The sequence below is a fragment of the Pantherophis guttatus genome, chromosome 1 (genome assembly GCF_059756535.1).
Source record: "Pantherophis guttatus breed Tessera chromosome 1, ASM5975653v1, whole genome shotgun sequence".
Classification (NCBI taxonomy): Eukaryota; Metazoa; Chordata; class Lepidosauria; order Squamata; family Colubridae; genus Pantherophis; species Pantherophis guttatus.
In genome coordinates this window covers 204,009,342-204,024,010 of record NC_142063.1, presented here as the reverse complement: position 1 = coordinate 204,024,010, position 14,669 = coordinate 204,009,342, and the positions used below count along the sequence as shown (strand labels likewise).

Genomic DNA, 14,669 nt, shown 5'->3' with positions numbered 1-14,669 from the left:
CCACACAATTCCTCTATCCTATATGAACTGCTGGCTCCATCTTGCGGTCTTCTCCTCAGCTGGGCCCAACAATCTCCTTGCCATGCTCACCTCGCATATCCCAGGGCTGCCCCCTTGCCCACACCTGGATTCCTGGCCAGCAGTGGTAGAAGAAAATGGCAAAGGTCGACTGGGGGCAGCAAGGGCTAGATGTTGGAGGCAAAGGGCAGGGTGGCCGAAAGGCTGGAGATGGTGGGGAAATGGGTGGGTTGAAGTGAAGGCAAGACGGCAGGGCAGCCTTGTCTGAGGAAGGAAGCTTGCTGGGCCCAGCCAAGGTAGAGGAGCAGGAGAAACATGAGGACTCGCCTAACGATGGCACAGTCCACAACTAACAATCGCAACCAGGTATCCCAAAACTGTGTTGCTAAGCAGGGTCACCTGATGCTTTTCCAAACAGCTGCTTTGCTCAGCAACAAAAATTGTGATCCTTAAGTGTCCTTAAATTGTGTCATTAAGTGAGGACTGCCTGTACAGACTTTGTACCTTTCAGCCATAAAAATAGGCATCTGCTTGCTCAAGGGCTGCATTTCTTCAGACATAATCTATTGGAGACATATTGAAGGGTAAAGATGAAGTAAGCAGGATAGATATTTAGGGACACAAGGTGATGGAATGGTCTCCATCTCTCTTCTGCACTGCTTCCCACTCACACTGCCAACTAGCAGGGAAGGGACAGATAGCTTTTGTGGTAAAACGAATTGTATTCTTTTTTAATTTTTTTTTAATTGGTTTTCTATTAAATACATTTCTTAGTGCTTAATAAACATCATGTTATCTGGATAATTATTGCTTAACATTATAAATTTACACTTAATCTCCACCTCTTTTTTCCAGCCACTGGTAAAATAGATTCCATGTTTGATAATAATCTGTATCTTCTTTCTGTTTGATTTTCAATGTCAATCTGTCCATTTCTGCACAATCTAATATCTTCTTCACTATCTGTTCATCTCGCAGTGTATCTTCATTTTCCAGTATTGTGCGAATATAATCCTTGCTGCTGTTAAAATGTATGTAATATTAAATACATACTTTTTCTTATCAATTTTTTTCTGATATTATACCTAATAAAAACAGTTCAGTTTAAAATCTACATGTTTCCCTATCATCTTTTCTAGCCACCTATATATCTTTGCCCAAATTTTTTTTTTTTGCTTTATTACAAGTCCATAGAATGGATAGATAGAATGTGCCCATCTTTTGGTTAGATTTCCAACATTTGCTAGACATATTTTTAAACATTTTAGCTAACTCAGCAGGTGGTAAATGCCATCTATAAAACATTTTATATAAGTTTTCTTTATAAGAAGTTGCCGTTGTTTATTTATAGTTCCTGTCCCATACGTTTTGCCATTTCTCTAGTTCAAATGAATTGTATTTTTGTAGGGAACTTTTGAAACAAACCTACAGGCTGCGTGCTTATTGGCACCTTGTCTTGTTCTTAGCCTGCTAAATTTGAATGCGTTTCTGTGCTGTCACCTGTTCCTTGTTTATATCTCTCATTGTTCATTCTTTCCTTGTTTGGATTTATGCAAGTTTGGGCTTGCTAAGTCCTGCTGCTGCTTGGATACTCATTAGAAAATAGTCAATGATGGAAGGTTCTAAATTGCATGGTTGAAATGCTGCCTATTGTACATAAAGTTAAAATAAGCCGCTTAATTTGTGTTTCTCAGGAATCCATTAGGCCTGATCTTGTAGAAGATAATTTGCTTCTGCAGCAGTTCTAGATTGGGCTGCAGAAGTAAAACATATTGATCTCTTTGATTTCTTCTATTGCTAAGTTACATGAAATAGTTTTAATTGAGGAGTTTGTTGGTTGTGGTAGAGGGAAGGATAAGTGGTTCATGATTCCATGACAGGTCTACTTAAAATGTTTTTTTTTTTAATGAAGATAAGTGTATTAGAGTCCATCCTCATGGAAACTTACTGGATCAACCACTTTTTCAGTCCAACCTATTTTGCATTGTTGCTGGGTGATGAAAATAGGAGGAGGAAGCTCTATGTAGTTTACCTTGATCTCCTTGACAAAAACTGTGGATATAAATCTAAGAAAACAATAAATGCTTATGTTCTGGATTAAAAAGAAAAAGATTATTTGCTGTTCCTTAGGATCTCCCCATCTTTTGGGGGGATTTCCTAATGTTTTCATCCTATGAAATCTAAGGCCAGGAAATTCCTCTCAAATTCTCTAATTATCCAGATTTGCTAGACTTTTGAAGTACTTACAGTCCCCTCTTGATTTTGGGCGGTGTCAATACATCAGAAATTTTTCATCCATAAATCCATCTTTCAGACCTCCCTAGAAGTCGCCAATTCTTTTATATCATTTGGTTTTGGGGAAATACATAAAGTTCAATATTCCAAAGACCTACCCTCTATGGAGCATTACCACCTTCTTTCAGTCTTCACGTCCTTTTTAGTCTACTAGTTCTGGGAATCAGGCCATGGGAGTGTCAGAGAAAGAATGCTGTATTGTGCCCTGTGTGAGCTTCATTGTGGCTGCTTCATTAAAGAATTGGTGTTCTGCCTTTCTTAGTTTCTCTGAATAGTTACTATATAGATCTGGACACATTAGGGAAATCTGTGTGAAGTGTGTTAGCGCCTACCAACTTAGACTTTAAAAAGTTGTACTGCTTCTGTCTTTATCACTTGAGATGCCTTTAGTTGAAGCAAATGTAGAAAAGAAGAGAAAAATGTGGCTTTTCAAAACATAAAAGAATAATAACCAAAGCCTTTTCTGACAATGGCAACATCTTTTCCATTAAAAAAAGGAGCATTTGTCAGGCAATTCGATTTTGTATACAATACTTGCTTTCTTTGTGGCAGTTCCTTGCTTCCTTTCAGGAAGGGGCAATACCCTCATTTACTCAGTGTCTGTTTTTTCCAGCTTGTCAGGATTCATATACTCTTTCCATCCTTCATTTGAGCAGATATGTGAAAAGGGAAGAGGCAAGGCCCACCCACAATTATTTGCTTGTAGAAGAAGGCATGTGTCAATCGACATAGTCCTTGGCAAATAAATAAATAAATATGCAGAGCAATAAAATATAAAACATTTAAGAAATAATTGTGTAGACCAGTAATTGTTGCTAGAAAAAAAATCCCACAATAGCTTGTTAGTTCATCAATTAACAATCTGGCCATTCTTTTTGGATGAAAAACCCCAGAAACTTTTTTTCGCTACCTTTCTTTACTTAGATGGTTGTTTGAAAGTGTTGATACAGTTTCGCAGTTATCAGTTTTCCAATTTTTTTGTGTTTGCACTATGGCTTATATATTGTGAACCACAAACTTAACAAAATGGAATGGTTAATTTGTTGATTAAGTTTAAATTAAGTACTAATTACAGATTTTTAATTTTGTATTTTATTACAGTGCTTTCAACATAATTTTTGAAAGAATGCAAAAATCATGGGGTTAAAAAGACATACCAGTCCAGTAGCCTAAGCAACAACAGGGTATTTTCAAGAGGAAACGCAAACATAAGACCAAAAGATCAGATAGAAGACAAATATATCATTTTCCTGAAGTGAAGACTTAATCTGATAGTGAAAAGTTGTAGCATGTACCGAAATAGGAAAACTGGGCCATGAGAGTGGAAAGGAAAAGATATGCCAACTTGAAAAGGAGAGAAATAATATCAAATATCCTATATGTGTTGTACTCAGTTACATTTAATGAAGTCACATCTGAGGGATGATGCTACAAAGGTTATTTTTTTAATTTATTAAATTTCTGGTTCATAATTTCAGCTGGGGTGTTATTTTGTATCTATAAGTAATTGATTCTTTCCTTAATATGAATTATAAGGCTTCTCCAAACAGACTTCTCTGTTATGTTTTGTTCCTAGAATTCCTAGTGAAGTTGGCTAAGAATTCTGGGTTTTGTGGTCCCCATATACAGTATCTGAAAGGTATATAAGGCTAACATATTCTACAATCTTAGACCATCTTTTGTTTCATACATCTACTTGTTTTCCGAGCTGAAGGATTCCAGAAGTTGTTTTATTTTTAAAAATATTATTTATTGAAATATTATTGATGATATTGCTTAACAGATATGTAATCCTGAAAGTAATATATAAATAACTGTAATAAGTACATAAGTAAAATTGACAGACTGGCATATCGTGATACTGCAAGGGACAACCTATTGCAGGACTTCTCAACCCCTGGGCCGAGGCCCACTCCTGCACCGTGGGAATTTGGAATCGGGCCATGCACACAGCTCAACTCATGTACCAGCTTGCCACTCACACAGACTGGCTCCCCCTTCACCTCACCCAGCCAGGCCGCCAGGCCGCAAAGGTTGGGGGCTGCTGACCTATTGCTTTCAGCAGGCTGGGAATCTGGGAGTTACTTTCCCACACATCTAGGGGGCATCAATTTGAAGAAAACTGCAATAAACCTAAATGTCAACTGTCTAGTTGGCGAATCCACAAAACTCCTGGTACATTATTTTACCAAGAGTATAAAACTTTACTGAATAAACCACATTGGCACAGAAGAAGCGAAAGCAGCTCTGGGCTTCCCGCGCAAAAGCAAGCATAGTTCATTCCCCCTTATCCCACAGTCCATTATGTCCACCAATCTCTTCTGTTCATTTTGTTATGGGAACCAGCTAGCCACGCTGTGACATTTGCTCTGGGTGTCCTTGAGATGGGAGCAATGTCTCACGGGAACCGATGATGTTTGGATGCCATTCCCCCCCTCCTTGCGTTCCATTCCAACCCCTTCCCTTTTCTTTGTCAAGCTGTGAGCAAAGTGGAATATAGGTGAAAGTGCGAGTCAGTCTTGACATCAACAAATTAGAGATGGCAATTATTGCAAAATATGCTGATTAACATTCAAAAGTCAGCATGCAGGTAAGAAATATGCACAGGCTGCTGTCTTTCTGCATCATTTTTTGACCCTAGCTCGTTCCTTCAGAACAATTTTACAGGGATGTGTTTTTGGAGATGTGTGTACTCAAGCATTAAGTAAAGTTTCTCCCTGAGCATAATATGCATTTTCCCCAAACTGGTTTTTCTGGTTTGTAATCCCCTATTTTGTTTTTCTCCCCCTGAAGCCAGTAGCTGCTTGTTTGTTTTATTCAACCGTAGGCAAAGAAGCTAATACTGAACACTAAATATAATTCTTAGGATATATCTTTTCCCAATGGCTTGCCGTTGATAGATATGCAAAAGAAAAAAGGTAAAGGAGCAGGAAAACAAAGGAAGATAAGAATAGAAGGCCTGCAAAGAAAGATCTTGGAGAGTGGTAGACAAACAATAGTTTGTCACCATTCTTTCTTCTTTTTTTTATGTTGCATCTCTTCCCCCCATTTTCCAGGGGTGGGATTCAGTTGGTTCGGACCAATTCGGGTGAACTGATAGTTATGACCAGCGGCTGGGTCTGCTAACCAGGGGTGGGTTCTACTTACCTTTACTACTGGTTCGTAACGGGATCGCCGATGATGACATCCGGGGCGGTGGGTGTGGCCTTCCGCCGGTTTTACTACCAGTTCTTGCGAACTGGTCCGAACCGGGGGCAACCCACCACTGCCGCCAACCCACCCTGGTACTATCCTGTCTTATGCAATTGCCGGGTTTTTGACACAGTGTGCAGGTGCGTGCACGCTCACATTTTCGATTCTGGGCGAACCAGTTGTTAAATTATGTGAAGCCCATCTCTGCATCTATCAAATGTATATGCCTACCCATGTCACTGGAAGTGACTGTGGCTACTAATACTGACTATTCTGGAGATGACCTGATATTTGTAGCCCAGAATCCTTCATGTAAATGGCTTTGGAAGAATTAATGGTTTTTTATTATTAGCGTTTGCTAAATTTTAATGAAATATTAGATCTTTCCCTCTGTCCTTTGTCAAGAAAATTGATTAATAATTATGCCAAGAACTATTGCGAATATTCACATAATAGCCCTTAGGTTGCTAGGATCTAAAATTTAATAACATTTCTTCCTGTAATGGTTTGTTTAGGCCATTTCACTACTAGTGGTTTATTGTGCTTTCATTGTACCATACAACCATCTCTGAAGTGCCTGTCCTCATAATTATTTTTACGCGCCTTAAAAGATGCCACAAGTCACTAGTGGGAAAATATAATCATGAATGCTGCAGGGATGAACATTACAATTACATTACAATTAGAATACAATTAGGTATGCCAAGCCAAAGCCAGGTAAGCCATGTCTGCTTTCTGAAATTTAGTCATTTGGATCTGCAAAACATTTTTTATGAGTTTTTGTGATGGAAGAGTCAGGTATGTAGGTATATCTGGGGTGGGCAAATAGAACCTTTGTAAAATAGGTTATATTACATCATTTTGAAGCATTGACAATGCACAAGCTTTAGTTTGAAAGTACGTAATATTGACACAAACAGCATATCAGTAGTATTAAGGGCAGAAGTATTCCCTGTGCTTGCCAAGTGTCTTTTTTTTAATGCTTCCTCTGTTCTTCGTATTCTAATAAAATATTTTCTTTCAACTCTTATCGCGCATAGGGATAAAAAAAAAGCCTTCCATATTTATGCAACATTAAAATTAGGGTGTGTTTGTTTTTATTGGCTGACTGAAAATAACTGACTATATGATAACAAGAATGATCAGGAAAAACGTCATTAGTTCAAAAAACAAAATGAGGGAAAAAATATAGGATCAATCTGATGCTTCAACTGAGTGCTAGGTCTAAGTCATAGCTGCAGTTTCTGCTTTAGTACAGGTAGTCCTTGATTTACAAACAGTTAGCTTAGTGTCCGTTTGAAGTTACGACTGCATCGAAAAAAATGACATATTATTTTTCACACTTATGACCATTGCAACATCCCCATGTCATGTGATTTATATTTGAATGCTTGATAACTGATTCACATTTATGATGGTTGCCGTGCCCTGGGATCATGTGATCACCTTTTAACAACCTTTTGACAAGCAAAGTCAGTAACATCCATGTTATTCATTTAACAACTGCAGTGGTTCAGGTAATAAATGTGGCAAGAAAAGTTGCAAAATGGGGCAAAACTAACTTAACAAATTTCTCACTTAGCAACATACATTTTAGGCTTAATTGTGACCATAAGTCGAGGACTACCTGTAGAAGGTACAAGGGGATCAATTCTCATTTCATTCCTTCAGAAGCCTTGATAATTAACTTCTCAAAGTTAGAACATTTTCTTTCTGAGATGCTTTCCATTATAGGGAAATATTTGAAAATGTCCTATTCTTTTCCTTTGTAGATCGGTTCGGGTCTGGATGAAGAGAGATAATGGTCAATACTGGCCAAGCATCTACCATACAATGCCATGTAAGTATTTTGTGATATAATATATTATTTTCCCCTTTATTTTTTCTCTCTGCCTTGTTCTGCATTTAAATGTTAGGAATTTACAGTTAAATAGTGCTTAACATTTGGATTTTCAGTGACACAAATTTTCAGTTTGCTCCTTTCCGATATTCTAAAAACATTGAAATAAAATATTAATAGGAGAATAAATTAATAAGTGGTGGGTTCTGTTAAATTGTATGGCAGGCCTTAACTGTACCTCAAAAGCGTGAAACGTATCTCTCAAACATAATGGTGCAGATGCGGATACTAACAGGCTTCTGCAAAAGATGAAACCAGTTTAAACTGGCATTTCTTATTAGAGCTTTCTGGAAAAGGAGCATAATTGATTTTATAGGTAGGTAATGCACGAAGCCAAGAGACTGAATGAAAGCAGTTTGTAAATTCAGTCATGTGGCTTTACAGGCAATATTGATTTACATAAATGAGGAATATAGCATGTGGAAAAGGTTGCATAAATAGCTCTGAATATATTTAGATTTAGCTGAAAATTTGATTGCTGTTCTTTTTCTTGTTTAAAATTGGAAATAAGAACAGCCTACATAGAATCCGATACCTTGAAACTATTAGAAATCCAAAAACAGGTGGAATATTTCTGATCTGGAGATGGCTTTCAGTTTAATTAATCTGGCATGGAAATAATCAAACAGTGCATAGCTAAAAATTATGTCAAAATATATGTATTGCTAGATATCTTTGATAATTTTAATTTCTGGTGACCAAAAAAACCCCAGTCAAATTGATCTAAATTCTAAAACATCCATAGCTGTTACTTGTTGTTATGAAATTACCTGAAATGTTTTTATATATTTGTTGGATTTATGTTTTGCCTATATTCACTTCTGAGTTTGTATTGTATCTCAGCAGCTGTCAGAAAAAGATACAAAGCATTAGAACAGATTGTGAGAATTCCTGGCCTTAGAAACCTTTGTTACAATTCACTTGTTGACAGACACGAGCATATTCATTTGCTTGACTTGGACCTAATCTTCCATTATAAAACGATAACTATGCCACCTTCAGGTAACCCTATGATAGAGCCCAGTAGTCACAAATAACTCTGGGAACCATTTCAAGCTCTGAGCTTAGTGGTGAGGTTTTCTGGACACCATGTTTCCTTTCCTGGCTTTGTGTGGTTTGTTCTATGGCTCTTGTTCCTCTGTTATGCTTTGAGGTTTAGTATAGGTCTGTTTTGTTTCCCCTCGGGCTGTTTTGATTTGGATTGAAGAATCTGAAAAGGTTTGTTTTCTGTTGCACTTACGGTTGACAACTTTCGGGCCTAAGAGTTAAAGTATACCAGCTTCACAATCAGTCCCTGCATGTTCTTGTGGTTATGAGTAGGTGGTGCTTGGAAGCCACAACATTCCTTCCCTCTTACTCTCACCTCTGATATACAAGCTCTATCTGAATTTTATCCGATATCCTTTTTGTCCAGCTAAAAGATAGTTTGTGTATTTCATTCCACATCTCTGCAATTTTCTTGGCAAGGTTTTTCAGAAGTGGTTGGCCAATAGCCTTCTTCCTAGGGCTGAGAAAAAGTGACTGGCCCAATTTTACCAAGCTGGTTTTGTGGCTAAGAACTCATAGTCTTCCAGTTTCTAGCTTGGTGTTTTAACCATTACATCAAACCGTTTCATTCTAGGTTACTAGTTGGCATACAAATTCTTTTTTGGGTAAGGAGGGGACGAGTCTGGAGGAGTCATCCCAATACAAATCTAACAGGATTTGTAACAAGGTCAAGTGAGTACCATCCTGCGCAAAGCATAAAATGCTTTTGACACTGCTAAAAATATAGTTGTAAGGTGGCCTAAACTGTGTATGTTTCTTTTTAAATCTGTTAACAATAATAAAACATATACGGTATAACTCTCAAGTCTTTTTCGTGAAGACAGAGTTTCTCCCCAGGATAACAGTCGATGGACAGTTAATAGATTTAATTCTGAAAAGCTGACAGCATGGCAATATCACATGTCTTTGTACAATCTAATCTTTGTTCTCTATATCTGCATTTCTCACTTTCTCACACTGTTGTGCTAGGAACCTCTGGAGAATCTGACATTATAGGCCTCACTGTGTGTATTTATTTTCTGAAATTGCCCATTAAATGTCTTCAACATTTAAACCACCCACCTGCCCTATCTATCCAGCAAAATATTTGATGGTTAATAACCCAAGTATTGTTGCTGACGTTTGGTCTTGTTGGAAGAAATGTGGGTTTTTCTTAAAACATTGTCACAAAAAGAATAGGCACGTTGGACTCGAGGGAAAAAAATCAACATTCATAAAGGCAAGAGCTCTATTAGATTAATGGCAAATTTCCAAAATATTGCAAGGCCTTGAGTTTCAAGAACATATCATCAGGTGGGCAAAAGTAAAAGGCATGGGTTCAGACGAATTTCCAGACTCTTCATCAGGTGGAGCTCAAGGGGGCATGGGAATTGTCTTCTGCAGGTGTGTGCTTCAACTCTCCTCTTAGGTTGCATTGTTTGTTTTTGTGTGCCTTGGGAAGCATAGAGCAGGCTGCATATCCTGTGTTCTGGGTCATGTAACCAGGAAGAGAGCACAGCATGGAGCATCTTTTTGGATTGCTGAGGCATGGGGAGAATTACTTTCTGGAATTTTTTCTCTGCAGCTCTCAACCAGTTCTGGTCCATTTTCAAACTTCAGTTTTCTTTTGCCAGCTCCTCCTCCCACAGCAAATTTGGTCCCATGTTATTCGGTTTCTGGAATGTTATTTTGCTGACACACAGGCAGTCAGATTCCTGGCCCCCTTTACATAATTTCTTTCCAAACTTTCCTTATGTTGGAAGGAATAAAATGGGAGGAGAGAGAAATAAAAAACGTGGCTGATCTCTGAACTCCGCCTGTCCCAAATTGCAGTGCTACATAGAATAGTAAGAGCTTGAAGACATAGGATCTTGTTTGAGTCAGTATCTAAGCAGGGTTAGATTGTACTAGTTCTTTTCTCGTTTAGCACAGGTGGTCCTCAACTTATGACCACAATTGAGTCCAAAATTTCCATTGCTAAGGCAGATACTAGTAGCAAAATATAATCATAAATGCTGTTAAGTAAATTTTGCCCCATTTTACGATCTTTTTTACCACATTTGTTAAGTGAATCACTGCAGTTTTTAAGTTAGGAACATGGTTGTTAAGTGAATCTGGCTTCCCCATTGACTTTGATTGTCAGAAGTTCCCAAAAAGTGATCATATGACTCCAGGACACTGCAATATGAATCAGTTGCCAAGCATCCAAAATTCGATTACATGATCCTTGGGGGAGACGGTACTGGATTGGTCTTAAGTGTGAAAAACGGTCATCAGTCACTTTTTTCAATACCGTTGTAACTTTGAACAATAACTAAATGAATTGTTGTAAGTTGAGGACTACCTGTACTTGTTTGGATGGACAGAGGAAAAAAAGTTGTGAATTCCCTCTTTTTTTTAAAAAAAAAAAATACAAATTCCAGTTTTTAAATTAAAAACGTTTCCATCCTATGAGAGAAAACAGATTTTGTTTTGTGTGGAAAAGAGAAACAGCTTTTTTCCACATAATGTTGCTAATGCAAAGACTGTTGATTAAATTTAAAAAAAATTGTTTTTCACTAACTTCACTATTTGCTTATTTTGTCTACATTCATATAACGTATTCATACTGGTAATTCGTGGTATCTTATTTACAACTTTTTATGACTCCAAAAATTATTACAGAAATATAGTCTGAACAACTAAAATATTGCTCACTTCTTTACCCTTGTCAACTATTGTGAGCAACTCAGGATGCATAAAACATTTGGATGCTGCTAGGCTAACATGGGGTAAACAATTTCCATGAATGCTAAACTGGCAGCAAAGTAATAAGTTAGTTGAGTGCTGTTTAGACAGTATGAAATTTCTAACTCTTTTATGAACCATGACAGCTGCTTTGTTGTCTCTTTTCATCCAGACTGAATGAAGGGTTTTATTACTTAAGTCCCAGTATGGACAACTGTTTGGTAACTAAGGGCCACTAAACGTTTTTCAAGGTGCAGAGGGCTACATCACCTCTGTGGGTGCGGATGAATTTTGAGGCAATCTTTGTTTCTGAATTATGTTTCTTTTAGAACTTAAACTAAGCTGCCTTCTGTTTCTCAGCACAGCTTAGTAGTGTTGTTAATTATAAGCAGTGGTTAAGAAGGAAATCTCTGCCATAACATCACTTTAAAGCAGGAGTGAAATCTACTTACCTTCCTTACTGGTAACAAGCCAGTAGGATCATTTATGTTGTGACCAATGGATTAAAACTCCCAAAAAAGTAGACCATGCACTTGTGGGAAACACTACCGTAGGAAGAAAAAAAATGGCTTCAATAAGGGTCAGAGAAGGTGTTTGGGAGTGGAGCATGGGTTGGGGAAAGTGTGCAAGGGAAAAAATGTGAGTTCTGACCATTTTTCACAGTTACGACTGCTGCAGGATCCCCATAATCATGTGATCAAAATTCAGATGCTTGGCAGTTGGTTCATATTTATGACCGTTGCTGGGTCTCAAGGGCATGTGATCCCCTTTTCTGACAAGTAAAGTCAATGGGGAAGCCAGATTCACTTAACAACCAGGTTACTAACTTATCAACTGCAGTGATTCACTTAACAACTGTGGCAAGAAAGATCGAAAAATGGGGCAAAACTCATTAACAAATGTTTCACTTAGCAACAGAAATTTTGGGCTCAGTTGTAGTCATAGGTTGAGGACCACCTGTATTATGCCAGTAAAATAAACGGTGTATTTTCAAGAACCTACCAGCTTACCTAGCAAGACTCAGTATTATGCTGTCAAAGAGGTTGTGTTGTATGGCAAACCTCATAAGAAATAATCTGGTACAGAAAATGCCATATTAGTTTTATAATTTCATGTTTCTGGCTAGAGAAGGTTTATAAAATATTACCCACCATATGAAAAATTAAGAATCTCTAAGAACTTAATGAAAAAAAATTACACCATTTTCTCCCTATGGATTCTTACAGAACTAAAACTGTGTTCTTAATTCTTGGAAATGTCTAAATTAAGCAGTGCCAGTCCACCATCTCCAGATATATCTTAATGCTCCTACACAATTTAATGACAGAAAATTGTTTAGAAAAAGAAGACAGCTGTCCTAGGTCAACATCCAAGAAAAAAAATCACCCACACATTGCATGACATGGCAGTCCACTCTCTCTGAGGATGAATGCAGGAAATCTACAGCAAGTTATATTATATTCAAAGTTAATTTATCTTTATATTGTATGTGAGCTGGAAGTGATTTTTGTTGTTCTAGTTAAATGAACCTGTTTCTGAAGAATCCATTTCCCCACATTATAGTGTATAATTGTTGTAAAATTTTGTCAGAAATTATGCCATGCATCTGAATTTTGATCACATGATTATGGGGATCCTGCAGCAGTCGTAACTGTGAAAAATGGTCAGAACTCACATTTTTTCGGCAACGTTGTAACTTTGAATGGTCACTAAATGAACTGTTGTAAGTCGAGGACTATCTGTAATACAAATGTGAAGTGGAGATTTCCTGGTTTCCAGTGAGTTTATGTGGCATGAAATATATCTAAGCATTAGTATGGAAAATGCAGCCTAGCAATTCAGGTAGTCCTTACTTAATGATTGCCTGTTTAATGACCATTTGAAATTATAATGGTGTTAACAAGTAATTTTTATCACCAGTTGTTGAACTTGTGGTCGTAATCGAAATTCAGGCACTTCACAATTGCCCGGTATTTACAACCGTGAAAATGTCCTGCAGTCATGATATTACCATTTGTGTGTACTTTGCTGCCAACTTCTAACAAGCCGTCAGTGAAGAAGCTGGCAATAAAATTGTGAATTGTGATCACGTAAAGCGACTTTAATGACCATAGTGGGAGTTGTGGAAGTCAGGCACTGTCACGTAATGTTTTGCTTATTGATTGCATTGCTTAGCAACAGAGTTGCTCCATTTGTGGTTGTTAAGTGAGAACTACCCAGGGGTGGGTTCTAAAAATTTTTACCGGTTCTGTGGGCGTGGCTTATTTTGTGGGCATGGCTTGATGGTCATGTGACAATTATTTAGGATTTAACAGAGGTACTGGTCTACCAAGCTTTTAACTGCTTGGAGAACTATACCAGTCTACTCATTTGTTTTTGGAGGCACTGGTCTACCCATTTATTTTTGCAGGCACCGGTCTACTCATTTGTTTTTGGAGGCACCGGTCTACTCATTTGTTTTTGGAGGCACCGGTCTACTCATTTGTTTTTGGAGGCACCGGTCTACTCATTTGTTTTTGGAGGCACTGGTCTACCCATTTATTTTTGCAGGCACCGGTCTACTCATTTGTTTTTGGAGGCACCGGTCTACCACCACACTGCCTTTTAACACTGATCAGCTGTAGGGCGGCCCTTTGAAGCCCTGCGGCAAGAGTTTAAAAGTTTTTTTTCCTTCTAGCTGATCAGCTGGGACTCAGGAGGCAGCAATAGATTGGGGGTGGGGCCAAATAAAAGGTAAGAATAACACGGGGTGGGGGTGGGGCAGAACCAGTTCAGTGATGTCATATCGTCACCGCTATCGGCTCGGCGGAACCAAGAGGAACCCACCACTGGAACTACCTCTACATCCTATCTCAGAGTGAGTGTGTACGGCGGGGGAATTTGAAAACTTTTTGTTTTCTTTTGGGGAGGAAACAAGTAGCCTAAACCTAGCATATGAAACCCATTTTATCCTTTTAAGCTCTGAGCCCTCTCCCAAAACATTTCCTGGCATATCTATGTTTGAGGTGGGCTCAGCATATTCTGCAAAGCATTGATTACCCTGCTCCCTTTAGGGCCTTTTTGTGTATGATAAAATGTCAACATTTAATTATAATTTAAAACATTTAAAAGTCTCCTTTGAGTCAAACTTGACTTCTGGAGACTACATGGAAAGGTGTCCTAGCAACAGCACTAAAAAGGCTAGCCAATCATCATTACATTTTATGTTTTATTGATTGTATTGCATTTTATTGGATTGTCGTGAGCTCCCTAGAGTCTCTGAGAGTCAGGTGGTTTACAACTTTAATAAATCATTATGGTTGCTCACACAGTCAGCCAGATTTTAAACTTGGCATTTTGTCCACCTAGCGAGTCCTTCAGGAATCATATGGGCAAGTAACTAGATTAACGTATTTTATGAGGAAAGCACTCCTTCTCAGCCAGTCCACAAAACCCAACTATTGCTCATCTCACACAGCTTATTCCTGTGCCACATGTTTAGTTTTTTTTGGTATGGATCTCAGGGATGGAA

At 38.0% G+C, this 14,669-nt stretch overlaps 1 protein-coding gene across 1 annotated transcript in view; it reads left to right on the top strand.

The window, feature by feature from the left end:
• Positions 1 to 14,669, top strand: part of WDFY2 (WD repeat and FYVE domain containing 2) — a 48,780-nt gene that overhangs the window by 16,072 nt on the left and 18,039 nt on the right. Inside the window, exon 2 of the mRNA XM_034432207.3 lies at positions 7,278 to 7,345. Within this exon, the coding sequence (XP_034288098.2) occupies positions 7,278 to 7,345 (68 nt within the window). The remainder of the gene's footprint in view (positions 1 to 7,277; positions 7,346 to 14,669) is intronic.